We start from the raw sequence: 21430 nt of genomic DNA, 5'->3' as shown, positions 1-21430 counted from the left end.
TATATATATATATATATATATATATATATATATATATAATGTATATATATATATATATATATATATATATATACATATGTATGCTAGGACCGCAACTGGAAATACGCCCCCATCTAGATTGGGTCGTCCACATCGAGTGGGGGTTAATTTACATTTTTAGAACTCTGAAAGCTTTTCGTGTTCAGGGTGGGGCTGTCTTGCGAATGACTCCGTCACGATCCAGTAAATTCACTTAACCCAAACCCGATCTGAAGACCATCTGAAAACACAAGCAGTGAACAGCAATGTCCCAGTGCGCATCCGTCTTCCGATTACAGCTACAGTACCCATTAGCTGAGCTGCGCAGTACACAGCAGAGTACCATTATTTTTGCTGTATTCAAACAGCAACCTAAACATTCTATATTTGTTAAATTCTAACAAATAATAGCATTAATAAAATCAATTTCGGGGTTCTAAACATTTTAATGAACCTCAACCTGATGTGGTCGACCAGATCTAGATGGTGGTGGTACTTCGGGTTGGGGTCCTGATATACATACACACACACACACACTATACACATATTTAGGATATTAGTTCATCTTTAGCAAATGAAACATGCTGCAAATGTGTCAGCGACAGGACACCCAAACAGGTTAGGGAAGCCGCCATCACTGGGAAGCTGCAATGGAGACACTGAATCCTGGTTGCCCTTTACCTGTATTGGGCCGTCTGGCGCGTCTGTAGAGACACAGAGGCAGGGACAGGTAGACATCGAATTCACCCTCTCGTTTCCAGCACGAGCAGTACAGGGGGGAGGAATATTTATTGCCCTTGTGCAATGTGGAAGCTAGTAAAAACGAGTCACATGTGTTCTTCAGCATTAGAGTTCACACATTATATTGTAGCATCCTAGCTGCTGTGGTGGAGAGGAATGCACAGCTGGCCACGTTCCTGGAATGTTCCTTTAAGCTACCGATGTACGGCTGTCATGCAATCTCTTAACCTGCTGTACCATCATCATCATCAGCATGCCCTCCACACACACATTCCACTGTGACCCCCCTCCCCCGCCATGTTCTCAAACGGGGTTCTCAAGGCAAAGCGCTCTGAGTAAGGGGATAAATACCTTGAAACACCCTATGCTTGGGGGACGTTCTAATGCCCCCTGGAGGACTGTTCCAAACAGTTGCTGAGTAACTAAAGGCTGTCTTGTTTTTTTCTGTTGGGGAAAGCAAACATGAAGGGTATTAATATATTACTTTACATCGGTGGGTACTGGGCCCGCCTCACTGTTACGAAACCCATTGGCACAGGGGAAAAGAAGGTAGGATTTGTGGACCAACGGATTCCCAAAACGTACCGACCTGTAAAGCTCACACAGTCTGTTCTGCAACTACACATTTAAAACCATACGGACATCTTCCAGTTCATTACATCTTGTTAAAAAACCTCAAAAGCTCTTCGAGAACTGCTGATGGCTTCTTCAGAAATGCATCCCTATTCCTTAGAACTGCTAAATTCATGCATTTCTGGCTTTGGTGTAACAGGTTATGTGTCTTTTCCTTCACTGCTTCTCAAGGACAGTCCCCAAATATCCACAACAGTGCAGGCTTACAGTTTAAACAGGAACTACATACTTTGCTTTGTTTTCCAGTGCCCATAAAAGACTATAAAATAGACTAGATTCTGCAATATTCTGCAATTACATGTATATTGCTCTGTGCATACTACAATACAAAATAATGTAGAAGGTCTATATATAAAAAAGAATATGTACAAAGCAGGAAATTGTTTTACATGTGGTCTCATTAACCGAGCACTGAGAATGAACTGCCATTAGTCTCAGCACATAGCTACTGCAGTCTATAGATACAGACAGACAGTAAGTAGTGTACGAGATACTTCTTTATATCTGTGAAACTGGGTCCCATAAGATCCTCCTGTCCACTAATTTTGTTCTTGCTACAGCAGCAGCACTGTTGGTGTGGGTGTGGAAAAACTTGTTTTCCTGAACAAGCAAACACATGATTTTTCAGATGTGGTTTGATTACAGCTGGTAGCTCCAGGCTGCACTGCAGACAGGCATGTTACAGTAGGTGTCCTCTACGAATGGGGCCAGGCTGCTTCCATTTTATATAGATTCATATGGAAGGGCCCAGCTGTAATGGAGATGAAGTGCATTGGATTTGAATTGCCCTACAACACATGTTATAGTGTTACAGTATCTGAATCCTTTGTTTAGTGCAGAATGAAGAAAAAAAGTACTAAACAACCAAGTTGTTTATATGAGGGATCAGTCAAAACCAGTTAGATGGGAGAGGAGGGCAGAAGCCTGTGCTCTGGAGCGGACCATTAAAAACAAGGAGAAACCTGTTCCTACAGGAATCACTGTTCTCATACATGTGCCTGTGACCAATGTTCCCTCTAATTTTGTTTTGTACTGAGTGGACTACAAACTTCTGAGCACTACTTTTCTGTCAATGGGCAGCTTAATTGAAAACTAAATAAGTGACGTCACAGTTAATATGAACTGCCCTACTAAACAATGATCACCAGCAAACGTGACTGTCGGTAAATGCAACAAATAAACTCAAATATCAGCAAGAACAAGGCACTGTAAATGTTCAAGATTTTAAATTAGGTTTTAACATCGTGTGACCGCACTTTCCATCCTTTCAGCGCCTTCCTATTAATTACCAAACCAAAGAAATAACATGGCACTCACACTCAGTATTACCTTCGATCAAAGAGAAGCACAGGAAGCACACACCAATGCAGTTATCAAAAAGTCCACATACTACTATAACATAACTTTTCTGCAATTGTATTATTTTTTATTTTAAATGGTGTTGTAAAGATGTTGCCATCTCTTCGAGTTTTAAAATAGTGAGGTCACTTGTGTTGTAGGGATTTATGTTTCTACGTACTGAAAAAAAATACAATTAATTCCCATTTTGTTATTTTTTTTTATAAAAATTACCGCTTAACTTTGCATCGGTGTCATACCCGCCTACTTTTTCTTCTTTCCTTTGTGTTCATTGCTGTAACTTAACATGCAGTCCAAATGAAAAATAACAATAAAAAAAATGATTTGCAAGCGCTGTCTTCTCATCAGTGTTAAGTTTTACACTATGTCGAGAGATTAGTGGGTGGGCACTGCATGTCTTAAAACACACTCGATTGGCTATTTCTAGGTAGCTCTTTGTTTCTCTTAACCAATAAGATTTCCTCAATGTCCAAACTAATACACGCAAAGCAGGTGATTGATACCTCCGTGGTGGTGCAGCAAAAAATATATATTTTTAGGGTCCTAAAGCTAGAGGAGTGCTGTATATGTGATTTTATGAAGTGTGTGCGGTGCTGCGCAGTCTGATGTTTTTGGTGCGCGGCACCCGCCAGATTGTTGCACGGCCGCGTATGTGCGCAGCTTAGAGGGAACATTACCTGTGACACCATCAACCCCCTCCCCTCAGCCTTGGCTAGAATTGCAGCCTGTTAAACATGAACCTGTGCAGTATTTAAGAAGCTGGGGGGAGGGGGAGAAGTAGCTGCTGCTGTAGCTCCTCACAGTCAGTTAGTCTCGTTACAGGACCGATGCAGGCACTCACCTAGCAGTGCTGGGTTGCTGTTCCGGTTAGCAGGCTTGGGCGGGGGGACAGGGGGTTGCTTGGCAGGTGTAGAAGAGCTGGGGGCAGCTGCAGGGTTAGTGTTAGCAGAGGAAGCAGTCCGTGTGGCTTTGCTGCTGGTGCCAGGGTTGGATGGGATGCCATTCCTGGCAGCTCCAGGCTCCTTCACCTGCCCTTCCCCCCCAGCCTCATGGTGCGAGGAGGAGGATGAAACCACCAGCCACTTGGGAGGGAGCAGCTGCTGCTTGGTGGGCGGTGGCTCTCGCAGCGCGTCTCGCTTCGACTCCACCTCTGAGGCAGGACGGCTCACGTTCGGGTCTGCTCAGCGAGACAGCGGCAGGACAAGAAAGCACACAGAAGCACATCAGACCAGGCACAGAACACCACAAACACAACAGTACAAGGAACACTTACACACTCTGCCCTCCTGGGCCTTGGTGCTTGTTTCACAATACAGATTGTTGGCTCAAATGTTAGAAAGCAACAATGAAAGCAGATTCATCAAAGCTAACTGGCCTACACTGTGTGACCTTTGCAGCATACAGTACCGAACTAGGAAAAAAAATGTTGTAAGCCACCAGTTGCCTTGAAGTGGTCTTTAACATTAGGCACAACAGCCGGACGTGTAGAGCTCTAACAGTCCACTATGCTGTCACAGAAGGGCTGCTACTGTTTGTGTTTTTTATAACAAGAATCAATACATCAAGCAGTAATACATCAAGCAGTTTGCACAGTGTATCCCTGGGACTCTAGAAATGTCAAACGTCGAGCATCAACAGGCTGTACTGCCATTGCTGACAGAGGAGCCATGGCACACAGCAGCTAACCCATCAGGACAGCAAAGGAAGATTAGCCTGACGAGTAAACAGGCAGTAATGAGATACCCACCATCACACAGTAAGCAGAGACAAACTCAACAATCAGAGTTTATTTAAGGGAAAAGATCCTGAACAGCAACACCTCCTGTACGTTTTTGGAACGATCGCTACACGACAAAGCTTCCATCTACTAACACAGAGAGAACAGACAATACGTTTCGCACAGCTCAAAAGAACCCCCACAAAAACTTCAATTAAAAAGCAAAAAGAAATCCATGACCACAACAGAACAGCCAACGTGGGCAACTGTCACAATGAAGGGTACCATTAGATAAGCTTGAGGAGTGCAACTGCTGCCTCTCAAATGGTTGATGGTAGATCCTCTCAAATGGTTTATGGTAGATTTGTTGTAGGAGGTGTCAAAATATGGAGTCTGCAAAAGGTTTATGAGATTACCAGTTGAAAAAAAAAGCAGCTGTGGCGAATTTTGACACCCGGGATGCTCAATTAACAAAGTTGCTATGATTCGAACCCTGCTCACTCTCACCAGGCTACTCTTGAAATATTTAAATCATGCTGTTCTTTCCAGATGACAAGGAAGTTACCTAGCGGGATTGTAATGAGGAAATACTTCAAAACACCAGCACCACCAATACTGTTCCTGCCTACCTCGACTCCTCCCTTCCTCAGCCTGAGGAGGCTTGGCAAGGCTCGACCTCTTGTCCCCGTCGGAGGGTAACCGACTCCTCCTGCCTTCCTCCGCAGAGGGAAACTTCTGCAGACTGGCCCCCTTCTCCACCTCCGAGGCTGGCCGGCTCCTCCTGCCTTCCTCCGCAGAGGGAAACTTCTGCAGACTGGTCCCCTTCTCCACCTCTGAGGCTGGCCGGCTCCTCCTGCCTTCCTCCACAGAGGGAAACTTTTGCAGACTGGTCCCCTTCTCCCCCTCTGAGGCTTGCCGGCTCCTCCTGCCTTCCTCCACAGGCAGAGGCTTCTGGAAGCTGGAGTGCTTCTCCACCTCGGAGGGGGGTTTGCTGCGCCTCCCTTCTGAGGAGGAGGGCGGTTTGGTGAGGGTGGTGCGCTTCTCTGCCTCGGAGGAGGCGTGACTCTTCCTGCTGTCCTCGTGGGGAGGCTTTGTAAGGGTCGCCCTCTTCTCTGCCTCCAACGCGGAGCTCCTGGACACTCCAACAGGCACTGTGTGGCCATTTTTTAGAGTGGGGGGGTTGGAGTTGTGGTCCTCCCTCTCTGTAGACAAAGAGAAAGCAGATCAAGCCTTAGCTACAGGTCTGGCACACCAACAACATTTCATATTCACTGCACACCAGCCTTACATAGCTTATTTATTTATTGCATTTATATAGTACTTTTTATACAAAAGTATCACAAAGCACTGTACAGTACATAGCAGAAAAAAACAAACCACAAATCGGATCACTTAAATAACAGATTTAAATAACAGTATACACATAATAAATCAGCCTTCTCATTTCCAGCCGGCGGCTAAATTGCCGTCTACCTTGCCAGATGAGCCGCCTAAAATTGTTATTTCAAAAAGAAAAAAAAGCGTTTACAGTGCTCGTATGTTCCAGTGAATAGTATTCTAAATGTTTATTTTCTTCCAGTAAAAAGGCGGCAATTTCCACAATTCATTACGTATGTAATTCGAGTAAAGCATTCCTTCTCTGAGGGCATTTCGTTTCCATGGGCACCGTGAATCGCGATGGACCAATCAGTTTTGCGCTTACAAGCAATGTTGCTGATGAAGGTCGAACTGTACAATCCTATACTGTACCCGAGTCAGTAACTGTACAGCAGTTATGAAATTGTATAACATATTCACATTGCACAATTAATTAATATGACTGTTGGTTATTTTATTTTTATGTGCTTTGTTTTGCTAATTCAGTCTGTATTAAACAAAAAATATCGCTGTATGAGCTACACGATGTACCGGTCAGATCTTTTGCAATATTACACCGTTTACACACAAAATGTATATACAGAAAAAAAAGTACGCCCACAAACACACACACACACACACACACACACAAACTCGCACGTACAAATACGCATAAACACACACTGTGATTATCTATCTATGTTTAAATAGGCACGGTACTAAAGATGATTAAAGACAAAGGTTCTTTACTTTAGAAGACTATCATAATTCCCTTTTTAAGAAGTTCAAGTCACATAGAAATTTATTTATGTTCAAACTTATGTACGAATCTCTTCTTCTTCCTCCTCTTATGTTGATGTCACACTTTCCATGTCTTATTTTCTTTGTATATTAGGCAAGAGAAACCGTGGGGATTTTTCGTGCTATAAGAAGTATTGACACTTGGCTATAGACGCTCTGGTGTGGCATAGTCTACTGCATGTCAAAAAAAACAAAAAAACAAAACGACGCAAAGCGAAGCGCTAGTGTGTCCAGCTCTTTAGGGTGCTGAAAGGCATGGTGTAAACATAGATACATGGCTCATCAATCTGAGTGCCTCTCGTGGCGACATGTTCTGGCAAAATTGAGCTACAACAGTATTACACTGAAAGTCTTAAATAGAGTGTATACAATCTATGTTAATAACTTGTACCCTTGTCCAGGGTACAACATCAATTTTAATGCAGGGTTAGAAACTAACAATATTGTGCTACTAGTCCAAAGGACTAGGACCTTTTGAAACTTGCTAGTCCTGATGTAAACTTGCTAGTCCTTATGTGAAGTGCCTAAGTTGGAATCAACAACAACAGTTGGGGTCCCTAAAAATAGGCTTAGATTATATTTTGCTACAATGTTTTTTAACAAAGCACCTTAGTACACGCTCATACTGATTGATCAGTCACCTGTTTGCACCTCATTACTGAGCGACTAACTGTACTGTGTGCTGAGAAACTGACACTGACAGCACCAGACGGGATGACAGAGGAAAACATTCTCTCGGCTGTGTCACCTTGCCAACCATGAAGCTCCGCCTGGAATTGACACAGATGACACAAATAAAATGTGTATTTTATTGTACATTACATGTGTTGCTATTTACAAAAATGCTGGCTGGCTATATCTACAATAATTAATGTACTCGCGTACACACACGGTCTTCACTAAAGTCCCAATTTAAAGACAGTACGTTTCACTGTAGCCCTCGGGATGAAATTGTTCGGTAGGTGGCTATTTATTTATTTTTTTAATTAGCAGTGGGAGAAAACTGCTTCAGCAAGTACAGTAGAATCTGCCAGAACCGACGGACGCTGTATCTACTATAGATACTAATGAGAGCATAACAAATACAAAAGATAAACGAGGGAAACAGATCTTTGAGAAAGCTGGGAGACTTTGTATAAATGGATTTTATATTTTTTAAATGCTGCAATAACAGTTCTGCTTGTGACGCCTCCACAGTATAATCTGAAAGTGATTTATTTGCACCATGCAGGACCTTATTTTCCCCCATTGGTGCTTGAGCCCCGGAGCGCTCACAGAATCAGTCATGGTCGTAATCCGGTATAAATCTCCACATTTCTGTAAAATGACTTTACATTTACTTCAGAACATAAGAACATAAGAACATAAGAAAGTTTACAAACGAGAGGAGGCCATTCAGCCCATCTTGCTCGTTTGGTTGTTAGTAGCTTAATGATCCCAGAATCTCATCAAGCAGCTTCTTGAAGGATCCCAGGGTGTCAGCTTCAACAACATTACTGGGGAGTTGGTTCCAGACCCTCACAATTCTCTGTGTAAAAAAGTGCCTCCAGAAGATGCAACATGTTTCAGTAATTTCAAACGATAAACTTCACATCCTGTGCAGAGGTAGAACACATCATGAAGTGGGGTTGGCATTGCAGGGGAGATGAAGGGAGGTTTCAGTTCCGAGTGACTGTTTTCTAAGGATTATTTGTGAATGCTTATTCACCACTGCTACACCCCATTAGAAAATTGACTTCCATGCATTTTTTAACACAAGACTAAACATGAGAGTATATGTGTACATTTGTTTTAAGTACTCGCCCAGAGGACTACTGCGGCACAGAAATCAACTAGTCTTTACCTGATTTAATTTGCCGAGGGCATGCGGGCAAGCGTGAGTTTCTAACCCTGTTAATGTGATTTCTACAGTAAGTAGTCATACTTTAATTTAATACAAATTAACGCTAGTAAGCCATGTATTGCAGTGTTTTGTGGCAGACTGCAAGCACCAACCAGAAAGGGAAGCTGCTCCAGATTTCCTATAGCAGCTCATGCTAATCTCTTAAGGAAGTGGTATGTCGGTCTGTGCTAATCTGTATTAATAACATCAATAAGAAGTATCCAAAACCATTTGCGTATATAAATGTAATTTGTAGCCCAAAGTGATTTTCCGTTTCAACATTACTCTCTTCCATTTGATAGTATTTTCCATGTTTTTCCATTTCATATACTATAATTTGTTATTCATGTACTGGACTTTTACTTTCAAACCATGCTGTTCAAGTAAATGCCAATACATTATTTATTGTTATTTGTACTTATTTTAATCAAGCAAAATAGAATACAAAAACACAGCTCATGGCTTACCTTTTCTGTATTCAAATTTACTACCAATGAATACTGCTTCTTATCTTATGTCTTTAATTTAGAGATTGCTTCACATGTTTCTCTTCTGGCTCACTTGGTATTATGGTGTCTATATAATGTGACATTGTTTGTTTTTGTGCCTGAAATATAATTTCTCTCTTCATTGGTGTCTGGTTCTGTCTTTCTTTTAACACCTTTTTCTGTGTAATAAATTATTGCAAAGCCAAACAGTTTACTTAAATATGTGGACTTTAGTTACTTTGAAAATTACTTTGTGCTAAGACAAGTTTGTGGTTTTAAAATTCTAATGTAAATAAATTATTTTGTAGTTATTTTTCATAGACACATACTTGCTCTTTAAATCTGGACGCCTACAATCATAAAAAAAAATCAACAAAGTTATACACTTATTTTAAATTTTGGGTCCCAATTAAGGCACATATTTAGGCCCAGGATATGCAGTTTAGACCCCTGCAAAACCCTGGAGGACCCCCCTGCACCCGCGCTGGGGGAGGACCCCTTTACCCCCCAGCCTTCTACTTAGGATTTATAGCCTCTTACTTTAAAAGAAAATGAATAATACAAAAGCAGCAATTTAAAAATTACATTAAAACCCACTAAGATAAGAAAGCTGTTTCATAAAAGTATGTTTTTAGTCTAGAAAACTGTAACGGTCCCGGCTTCCCTACAAACAAAGGCAGAGCATTCCATAAGCCCTCCTCCCTCCTGTGTTGATTTTGTTGACCCTAGGAATAACCAGCAGCCCCGCATCCTGTGATCTCAGTGCGGTGTGGAAATACGGGGTCAGTTACTCCTGCAAATAACTAGGTGCTAATCCATTCAGGGCCTTGTAAGTCAACAGCAAAATCTTAAAATCAATTCTATACTGCACAGGGGGCCAGTGTAAAGAGGCCAAAACAGGGGTAATATGTTCACTTTCCCTGGTTTTAGTCAGAATTCTAGCGGCGTTATTCTGAACAAGCTGCAAGCGGGATAACACACGTTTGGGGATACTAGAAAAAGTGCATTACAATAAATCAATTCTAGATGAAACAAAAGACATGCATTAGTCTCTCAGCATCAGATACAGAAATAATAATCGCGGAAAGAGGAATGCAATGAAAATGTATGGTACAATCATCGATATTTACTTGAACGATTATATTTTGTGTGCGCAATTAATCGATTGCTATTTTGAGGCTTAACTGACAGCCCTATTAGTGCATAAATATAAATCGACTTTGCCTGTGTCAACATTATATAAGCAGTATTTGCATTATGTAAAGTTTGTTTGTGGTCTCCGGATGGGCGTTGTGTGGGTGTGGTCTCCGGATGGGCGTTGTGTGGGTGTGGTCTCCGGATGGGCGTTGTGTGGGTGTGGTCTCCGGATGGGCGTTGTGTGGGTGTGGTCTCCGGATGGGCGTTGTGTGGGTGTGGTCTCCGGATGGGCGTTGTGTGGGTGTGGTCTCCGGATGGGCGTTGTGTGGGTGTGGTCTCCGGATGGGCATTGTGTGGGTGTGGTATTCGGCTGGTATTCTTAGCCAGGTACATTTTAACCGATACATTTCACAATGGAAACAGCTCTTGTGGAACAGACATACCCGTACAACAACAGGTTTAAAAAACTATCTGGCGGGGATCATGTGACGCTTAAACTGAGTGGATGTGAAAGAGACGAGCTCTGCATAACCTGATCGTATTTTGCCACCATTTGACTCCCTCCTGTTCTACTTCGCCAGTAACAAATATTAAACCTTCAGTAACAATGTCCCTGGATGAATATTGGGCGAATTCGACCAAGATAACCACAAAATCAACGAAGAAAAATCCCAAAACTAGGAGTGCTACTCGACACGATGAGGGACAAGATGGCGACCGTTGTTGTATACCTGAAGCCTTTATCTCGCAGATAGTTCAAGATGTCTCTACACGAATCGAAAATATACTGGATACAAAGCTTGAACGAATTATCAGCTCAGTCAACACTCTAAAGGCAGAAATTATTGAATCCGGTAAAAGGATTCAAGCAACAGAAGAACGTATATCTTTTATTGAGGACAGAGAAACGGATCGAGATAAGCGTATAGTGACGGCTGAGAAGGCGATAAAAGAGTTACAAGAGCGAGTGAAGGATGCCGAGAACAGGGGGAAGCGTAAAAATGTCAGAATCATAGGTCTACCTGAGAGCAGAGGGTAAATCACCAATACACTTTTTTGAAAAATGGATACCCGAGCAACTAGACATTACAGCCAAGCATGGAATCCTTAAAATAGAGAGGGCACACCGCTCGCTCGCACCCAAGCCTGGAGCTGAAGAAAGACCGCGACCCATTATCGTGAGATTCCACAACTACAGGGATAGACAAGCCGTATTGGAAGCTGCAAGAAAGAAGGGCGATCTGAGATTCAACGGGAGGAAAATAATGTTCTTCCAGGATTTTTCGTTTGCCGTTCAGAAGAACCGCCGAGAGTTCGACTCAATACGCAAGCAACTTCGAGATGACAACATTCGATTTGCTTTGCTGTACCCTGCCACACTCCGAATATTTCAGGATGGAAAACCAAGATTCTTCAAAACTCTGCAATCAGCTCAGGCCTTCCTAGATGAACTGCATGCTTCTGGGCCTGTCAAATGAGACTTTGAACACTGGAATAAGGTAACACACGCCAGTTCAGCTGCATCGCTTTAGTTATGGACTTCACTTTAAGTTGTACAATAGCATTTTCAAGACAATGTCTACTTTATTTTTAATAATGTATATTTTTTCTTATGGTGTACTGCCCTTAGACATTGACACATACAGTTATAATGTATATGTATGTGTATGTGTGTATGTATGTGTATATATATATGTGTATATAATATGTATGTGTATGTATATGTATATATATATATATATATATATTTTTGGCTTGCTGCGTATATCGACAGACAGATCTGGATTTATGAAAAATATGTTTATATTTTATATACAGTTAATAAGTGGTTGGGCGACCGGGGAGTGTTAAATTCCTTCGATGTGCAGAGTACGGATGCCTGCATATGTTTTACTGTGGGCCTGTTTGCTTTGTCACATGCTCTGTTGGACTGCAGCTGTGAGATTGCGCTGTCCAAGAGACGAGGGCGAGAAAAAAAGTTTAAACTGCTTTCGTTTTTTATTTTGTAATACGGGCTGCAACCCCCCATTTTTTGTTTTTCAGACGATATTGTTGATCGTCTGTGTTGTTTATGGTTGTTTTCACGTTTTGTTGGTTCTTGTTATAAGAAATTTTCAATCTACCATGGATACATGTGGCAACTATGTAAAGAGCAGTTCAGAAGAGGGAGATGTTACTGGGTCAGGGCATTTCAGGAACATATGCACTACTGATTTAATGTCTGATATATTATCCGTAATGCAAACTACACTAACTAACAATGGCTGATTTTAAGGGAATTACGATGTGTTCCTGGAACGTGAGGGGGGTCAATCATCCCATTAAAAGGAAAAAGATTTAAAATTTTCTTAAGAAGGAACATATCCACATTGCTTTCCTTCAAGAAAGCCATTTAAGTGACATTGAACATGAGAAATCTAAAAGAGAATGGATCGGGCAAATCTACTACTCCTCGTATACATCTAAAAGTAGAGGGGTGATCATTTTAATGCATAAAAATGTGCCATTTATCTTTGAAGAGTGTGTAAAAGACACACAGGGTAGATATATACTTGTAAAAGGCTCTCTTTATGGCGAGTCAATTGTTTGGGAAATATATATGCCCCAAATAATTTTGATTTTAATTTTTTTATGGATGTATTCTCCAAGGTAAAAGATTTTTCCTGTGCAAACGTTATACTTGGAGGGGATTTAAACAGCGTCTGGGATATTAAACAAGATAGATCCCATGTAATATTGAGTCATAGAGGCCCTTGCATAAAAGAGATCTGTAAAGAGTTTGATCTTTTAGATATATGGAGACTTTTTAATCCAAGAAGCAAGGAGTTTACATATTTTTCAACAGTTCATCAGACTCATTCAAGAATAGATTATTTTTTATCAGCAGAGAAGTCTCTAGAAAAAATTACCAGGGCATCTATAGGAAACATAATATCAGATCATGCACCTATCTATATATCATACAAACACTCTAATTTCGAGAGCAGTGTGTTCTCATGGCGTTACAAACCCCATTAGTTAAGGACCTTTTGTTTATTTCTTACATGGAAGATAAAATTAAAATACAGTGCCTTGCGAAAGTATTCGGCCCCCTTGAACCTTGCGACCTTTTGCCACATTTCAGGCTTCAAACATAAAGATATGAAACTGTAATTTTTTGTGAAGAATCAACAACAAGTGGGATACAATCATGAAGTGGAACGAAATTTATTGGATATTTCAAACTTTTTTAACAAATAAAAAACTGAAAAATTGGGCGTGCAAAATTATTCAGCCCCCTTAAGTTAATACTTTGTAGCGCCACCTTTTGCTGTAAGTCGCTTGGGGTATGTCTCTATCAGTTTTGCACATCGAGAGACTGAAATTTTTGCCCATTCCTCCTTGCAAAACAGCACGAGCTCAGTGAGGTTGGATGGAGAGCATTTGTGAACAGCAGTTTTCAGTTCTTTCCACATATTCTCGATTGGATTCAGGTCTGGAGTTTGACTTGGCCATTCTAACACCTGGATATGTTTATTTGTGAACCATTCCATTGTAGATTTTGCTTTATGTTTTGGATCATTGTCTTGTTGGAAGACAAATCTCCGTCCCAGTCTCAGGTCTTTTGCAGACTCCATCAGGTTTTCTTCCAGAATGGTCCTGTATTTGGCTCCATCCATCTTCCCATCAATTTTAACCATCTTCCCTGTCCCTGCTGAAGAAAAGCAGGCCCAAACCATGATGCTGCCACCACCATGTTTGACAGTGGGGATGGTGTGTTCAGGGTGATGAGCTGTGTTGCTTTTACGCCAAACATAACGTTTTGCATTGTTGCCAAAAAGTTCGATTTTGGTTTCATCTGACCAGAGCACCTTCTTCCACATGTTTGGTGTGTCTCCCAGGTGGCTTGTGGCAAACTGTAAATGACACTTTTTATGGATATCTTTAAGAAATGGCTTTCTTCTTGCCACTCTTCCATAAAGGCCAGATTTGTGCAGTATACGACTGATTGTTGTCCTATGGACAGAGTCTCCCACCTCAGCTGTAGATCTCTGCAGTTCATCCAGAGTAATCATGGGCCTCTTGGCTGCATCTCTGATCAGTCTTCTCCTTGTATGAGCTGAAAGTTTAGAGGGACGGCCAGGTCTTGGTAGATTTGCAGTGGTCTGATACTCCTTCCATTTCAATATTATCGCTTGCACAGTGCTCCTTGGGATGTTTAAAGCTTGGGAAATCTTTTTGTATCCAAATCCGGCTTTAAACTTCTCCACAACAGTATCTCGGACCTGCCTGGTGTGTTCCTTGTTCTTCATGATGCTCTCTGCGCTTTAAACGGACCTCTGAGACTATCACAGTGCAGGTGCATTTATACGGAGACTTGATTACACACAGGTGGATTCTATTTATCATCATTAGTCATTTAGGTCAACATTGGATCATTCAGAGATCCTCACTGAACTTCTGGAGAGAGTTTGCTGCACTGAAAGTAAAGGGGCTGAATAATTTTGCACGCCCAATTTTTCAGTTTTTTATTTGTTAAAAAAGTTTGAAATATCCAATAAATTTCGTTCCACTTCATGATTGTGTCCCACTTGTTGTTGATTCTTCACAAAAAATTACAGTTTCATATCTTTATGTTTGAAGCCTGAAATGTGGCAAAAGGTCGCAAAGTTCAAGGGGGCCGAATACTTTCGCAAGGCACTGTATTTCGAGAGACCAATGACTTGCCTGATACAGACCCTTCGTTGCTTTGGGAAACTTTTAAGGCCTACGCTAGGGGGATGATAATATCATACTCTTCCCGCAAGAAAAAACAACGGAAAATACAAGAGACAGACTTAGAAAAAAAAATAGCGGACCTAGAAAAGAAAATGACAGCGTCTCCTAATAAAAAGATTGCTAGGGAATTAACTGCTGCCCGCGCTTCTCTGGATGCTTTGCTCACGCAAGAAGCAGGCTCCATGTTATTATATGCAAGACAGCGCTTCTATAAATATGGCAATAGACCAGGAAGATACCTAGCCAAATTCTTACAGGGACATAGAGAGAGTAACTTCATATCATCTATTAAAGATAAGTATAAAAATAGAAAAATGTTAAAAAAAGATATCAATAATATTTTTAAGCAGTATTATGAGAGCCTATATAAATCTGATTGTGGAAATTCCACCCATGACATGAGTACATTCCTAGATAAAATCAATATTGCACAGATTTCGGACAGTGAGAGATGGAGCCTGGAGGAGCCCCTATCCAAAACTGAGCTTACAGAAGCAATACAATGTTTAAATAATAACAAATCCCCAGGCCCTGATGGATTTGGAATAGAATTCTATAAAACTTTCTTTCCTCTTCTTAATCAGCCTTTGCTTAATATGTTTAATGATGCATCTCGGGAGGGTACTCTTGTTCCGTCACTCAGATCAGCCAATATAACCTTAATTATGAAAAAGGGAAAAGATCCCGAAGACACTTCATCATATAGGCCCATATCCTTATTGACCACGGATGCAAAGGTCCTTGCTAAGGTGCTAGCCCGACGACTTGAGCGTATTTTACCTAATATTATGAATCCAGATCAGACAGGATTCATACAAAACAGACAATCTAATAACAACATGAGACGACTGTTGAATGTAATACAGCACTCACAAAATACCAAAGTAGAAACTGTTATAGTTGGTTTGGACGCTGAGAAGGCGTTTGATAGGGTGAAGTGGCCATACATGTTCGAAGTATTGCAACGTATAGGCCTGGGAGAGAGATATATCAAATATATTAGAGTTCTGTACCAAAATCCAATGGCTTCTGTAATCACGAATGGTCTATGTTCTGAACAGTTTTCTCTTTGCAGGGGTACAAGGCAGGGGTGTCCACTCTCTCCTCTATTGTTTGCTCTGGTAATTGAACCATTGGCTGAGGCCATAAGGTGCAATCCCAATATTCATGGTGTTCAGATTGGTGGAACACAACACCATCTATCTTTGTACGCAGACGATATCATACTTTTTTTGACTAAACCTCATATATCAATACCTAGACTTGTGGAGATGATTGAATCCTTTGGAGCCTTTGCGGGATACAAGATTAATTTTAATAAATCATTGATTATGCCAACAAACTCCTCTCAGGCTAACCCCCTGCCTATGGCGCCTTTTCGGTGGTCTCCAAGAGGCATGACATATTTGGGAATATGGGTATCTCCATGCTTGGAAAATTTATGTAGGGATAATGTTTCCCCATTAATTAATAAAATTAAAAAAGATTTAGAAAGATGGACTTGCCTACCTCTGTCCCTTATGGGAAGAGCAGGAATAATTAAAATGAATGTGCTACCCAGAATGTCATATGCCCTTCAAATTATATCTATACCACTTCTGAGCAAGGATTTAAAAAATATACATCAGGCAGTGAGAACATTTCTATGGGCGGGGAAGAAACCATGATACCAGCTCAAAAAATTACAACTACCAATAAAAATGGGTGGTCTGGCAATCCCTAATTTTAAATTTTATAATTGGGCTGTACATTTAAAATTCATCAGAGAATGGTTTGCACACAGTACAGATTGTACATGGTTGGATATAGAGTCTGATGTAGTAAAACCTGTTAATCTGACATGCTTACTAACAATGAAAGAAAAACAATGGAAAAAGCTGGTCAGGGGAAATGTCGTTCTGAGCAACACATTAAGGGTATGGCAAGAAATTAAAAGGTATCATAACAAGGAGGGATTCGGTCAGTTATTGGCTGCAATAGTGGGGAACTTGAGTTTTAAACCTGGTCTGTCAGATGCTGGCTATAAGCTTTGGGATAAAATTGGTGTAAAGTTTATGTGTGACCTTTGGGGAAATAACTGCCTGAAACCCTTTGCCCAGCTGGGAGAGCAATTTAATATCCCTTCGCAGCATTTTTTTAGGTATTTGCAAATCAGACACTATGTCACTTCTAATCTTATGAGGAATGCCTCTAACTACACCCTTGCAATTATAGAAAAATTGTTAACTACTGACAAGGTAACGAAACACTTTATATCAAGATGTTATGATGCTTTGTATTCGGTAATTACACTGGATTGTGGGGTGAGTAGGCTGGGATGGGAGCAGGACCTAAACATAACAATAGATAATGAAACCTGGGAAGATATTATCAACCGGATACATTCAAACTTGACAAGTAACCAAACAACAGAAAGGCAATTTAAAATTATCCATAGATTGCATTTCACTCCTTATAAATTACATACATTTAACCCACAAAAGTCACAAGTATGCACCAGGTGTAAAAAGGCACCTGGGACATACATACTCTGTATTTGGTCCTGTTCTCCTCTAAAGCAATTTTGGGATAAAATATGTAGGGAAGTCAAGAATATTTGTGGTATGCAATTGGAGAGTGACCCGCTAGTGCTCATTTTAGGAGCTCCCCTGAATGTACATTGTGAAATGGACAAACTCATAAGGGGACTTCTTGTAATGGCTAGAAAATGCATCCTGACAAATTGGATTTCAGATAGTTCACCTACAATTCTGCAGTGGTATAAAGCCATCTACAGTATGCTGCCACTCAAAAGGTTATGCTTTGTCGAGGCTAACAAGATAGAACAATTCCATAGAATATGGGATCCCTTTTTTGAAATATATTGGACCTGCTCTCTCAGACTTAATATTGAAGGGATATTGAATGCAAAGTACTGCATAAGGTTACCATGATCACAATTGCTGTTGTTTTTTATTATTATTATTTATTGTTTCTCCTGCCTTATTTTCATATATATATATGTATGTCATATATCTTGTATCATTGTATGACAAAGAAGGTATACTGTTTATACTGCCACATTGTAAATATGCAAAAGAAAAAATAAATACTAAAATTAAAAATAATAATAATAATAATAATAAAAAAAGCTAATCTGGCAAGTAATCTCATGTTGCTTAATGCTGGAGAGTTCAAATGTACATTATGATAAAGGGCACAGCATGAATAATATTAATTACATTCTTTAAAGGTTCGGCAAAGACTTGACCAGCAAATGAAGAAATTGACAATGTGTGCATTTATGACCTTGGTGAGGACCGGAGATTCATTATTTACAAAATATACAGTGCAGTATGCAGTCCAAATGAAACTTACTTTCTAATCCCCTTGTATTATAAAAATATAGTACAGGTGTTGTGTAAGGTACAAGCTGGTTGTATCACACTGCTCCCTATGCAATATTGCTCATATATTCCACATGTATTGAAAGCATACCACTCTCTGGGAGCTCCTTCAGCACACCCTGTTTGATCAGCTCCTCTCTGGGCTTCCTCATCGAGATCTTTCTTTCCAGAACTGCACAAGAAAATAAAACACAATCCTTTTAAAATGATAACTGAATGTGACGCCCTGATCTCTCTCCAGGGTCGTTTCATTGTCGGTTTACAGCCTCGGTACACCCCGGATGAGAGGAATAGTCTTTCAAACTGCTTTTAAAACTCAATGTGGAAATTAATTGACTTTGATTGGTACTCTGTTGAAATCAACACATTAATGAATTGATTTATTAAACACCTTTCGATTAAATACTTCTTGAAGGCAATTCCAAGTACAACTATGCGTTCTGCACAATCCTAATCTGTACCAGTGCCTATTATTGATGAACAAAAGAATGCAATACATCTTGCCCCAGTGGAAGATTATTTCTTGATTGGAGTTTTTTTCCATTATATTCCTCTTTGAAAGTTATTTTTTGTCCTGTGAAAACAAGAAATTAAATAGAACTAAAACAACTTTAGGAGAGAAAAAGAAAACCCAAATAGGACGTAAATAGAAATTACCTTCTGAAGTTTCCTTAAACTTGTCGCTGCTTTTCTTTTTCCTCCACTTCCAAGGTTTAAATATCTTTCCGAAGCTGGAGAACTTGCCCTTGCGCTTGGTGGGCGGGGTGCTGTCCCCCGCCCCGTCCCCTTCACTCCCCACGGGCTCTGGCGATGGCTGATGGTGGTCGAGCTCATCATCTGCAGCAGAGCAGAGCAAGGTTAGTGAGAAGGAGAGGCTACCGTAGCCAGAGCAAAGTTACAGTCAATCTGGAGTGGAATAAACTGTTCAAACTGTAAAAGTCCTACAGGACATGCATTACTGTGCTATATTGCACCATGTTCATAAAAGGTGTTTCCCAGGCTTTTAAATCTTATAAATCTTAGCCACTTGAAGTGGTTATTCAGATTAGTAGTAAAGTAAGTATTTATATTTGTGGTGCAAAAAAATTTGACAAAGAACTGACGATCAAGACTGAAACAAGCCCTACCCCTGCTTATCACATTCTATTGTATTTGGTGAAATGCAACCAAACTTTTTACACACCCCAAGAGAAAAAGATGCTTCATGACGATGGCTCATTCTGTTTAACTTTGTGGTAAGAACATAAGAAAGTTTACAAACAAGGTGGCCATTCAGCCCATCTTGCTCGTTTGGTTGTTAGTAGCTTATTGATCCCAGAATCTCATCAAGCAGCTTCTTGAAGGATCCCAGGGTGTCAGCTACAACAACATTACTGGGGGGTTGGTTCCAGACCCTCACAATTCTCTGTGTAAAAAAGTGCCTTCAATTTTCTGTTTTGCCCCTTTATCTAATCTCCATTTATGACCCCTGGTTCTTGTTTCTTTTTTCAGGTCAAAGAAGTCCCCTGGGTTGACATTGTCTATACCTTTAGGATTTTGAATGTTTGAATCAGATCACTGCGTAGTCTTCTTTGTTCAAGACTGAATAGATTCAATTCTTTTAGCCTGTCTGCATATGACATGCCTTTTAAACCTGGAATAATTCTGGTCGCTCTTCTTTGCACTCTTTCTAGAACAACAATATCCTTTTTGTAGCGAGTTGACCAGAACTGAACACAATATTCTAGATGAGGTCTTACTAATGCATTGTACAGTTTTAACATTAAATTCAACACTTCTCAATATATCCGTGCACCTTGTTGGCCGTTTTTATAGCTTCCCCACATTGTCTAGATGAAGACATTTCTGAGTACATAAACTCCTAAGTCTTTTTCATAGATTCCTTCTTCAATTACAGTATCTCCCATATGGTATTTATAATGCACATTTTTATTGCCTTATAGTCATTTCGGACTGCAGTGTCCTACACAAAGTCCCCTATATACTGTACTGTGCCACCCACATCCCCTATATACTGTACTGTGCCACCCCACATCCCCTATATACTGTACTGTGCCAGCCACATCCCCTATATACTGTACTGTGCCACCCCACATCCCCTATATACTGTACTGTGCCACCCACATCCCCTATATACTGTGCCACCCCACATCCCCTATATACTGTACCAGCAACATCCCCTATATACTGTACTATACCACCAACATCCCCTATATACTGTACTGTGCCACCCCACATCCCCTATATACTGTACTGTGCCACCCCACATCCCTTATATACTGTACTGTGCCACCCCACATCCCCTATATACTGTGCCACCCCACATCCCCTATATACTGTACTGTGCCACCCCACATGCCTTATATACTGTACTGTGCCACCCCACATCCATCCATCTCCTTCTCCCCAATAATAGTGTTTGCTTCTATTGCTTGCCCTGGTAGTTTTTTTTACAGCAGCTACACTGCCTACCCCATGTGTGAAACAGTTCTGCCTCAGTACACAGTACCTTGTTTTGTTTGGTTCTCATTCTCATTTTTAAAGCCTATTGGTCCCCTTTAGTCTTCTCTTTGATTAAGTCCAGTTCACAAGCTGGATTCTTACAAGCCTTCGCTGTTGCACATGCTGTACAGTGGTAAAGCTTTGTTTCTAATGTGCCTGTCCAAGTAAAAATATTTACCAGCAACAATCTCCATGCAACACCATGCCTTTTACCAAGATGTCCAATCAAAGTACAGCATATAACTATCCCCAGTCCTGGCAAGAATACAAAAAAAGTCTGACAAAGTTACACCAGTACCTGGACTAGCGAAGCACCTCCGAAAAATAATTCTCTGTGCCATGTAGAGCAATCCATGAAACAGCAGCAGGGTGAAAATGCAGCCGGCTGAGAGCAGAGTGAGATGGGAAGCACTGCAGAGAGGGTCTGTAGAGGCCAGTGTCGAGGAAATGGTGTTGGGCCAAAATGAACAGGCTGCAGGAAGCAGCACAATACAAACTAGCACCCCACCCAGCCCTCACTGAACCCCTGGGACCATCAGGGAAACAGGAACTCAAAACGGGAGTGAGCTGGGATTCAATAATAAATACATACAGTATCTCCTGGGCTATTGCTCAAGGAAAAACAGGAGTGTTCTGTCTGTGCTGCTGTCAG

General features: G+C 40.8%; 1 protein-coding gene across 8 annotated transcripts in view; it reads right to left on the bottom strand.

Moving 5' to 3' along the window:
* The window catches only part of LOC117413697 (phosphatase and actin regulator 4), an 89443-nt gene that overhangs the window by 11241 nt on the left and 56772 nt on the right, over positions 1 to 21430 (bottom strand). For 3 of the 8 annotated variants that reach the window (XM_059000433.1, XM_059000432.1, XM_034022957.3), the window contains 6 exons: positions 18934 to 19113; positions 18368 to 18448; positions 5098 to 5670; positions 3593 to 3928; positions 1111 to 1203; positions 700 to 831 (listed from right to left, as the gene is read on the bottom strand). In XM_059000433.1, coding sequence (XP_058856416.1) covers positions 700 to 831; positions 1111 to 1203; positions 3593 to 3928; positions 5098 to 5670; positions 18368 to 18448; positions 18934 to 19113 — 1395 coding nt within the window. Of the gene's footprint in view, positions 1 to 699; positions 832 to 1110; positions 1204 to 3592; positions 3929 to 5097; positions 5671 to 18367; positions 18449 to 18933; positions 19114 to 21076; positions 21345 to 21430 lie in introns of those variants that run through there. The other 5 variants (XM_059000431.1, XM_059000435.1, XM_059000434.1 and 2 more) reach the window with 5 other exon arrangements.

This window comes from Acipenser ruthenus, chromosome 25 (assembly GCF_902713425.1).
Source record: "Acipenser ruthenus chromosome 25, fAciRut3.2 maternal haplotype, whole genome shotgun sequence".
NCBI classification, from domain to species: Eukaryota; Metazoa; Chordata; class Actinopteri; order Acipenseriformes; family Acipenseridae; genus Acipenser; species Acipenser ruthenus.
Note: the sequence above shows the minus strand (reverse complement) of the source record. Positions and strands in the feature narration are given on the sequence as shown.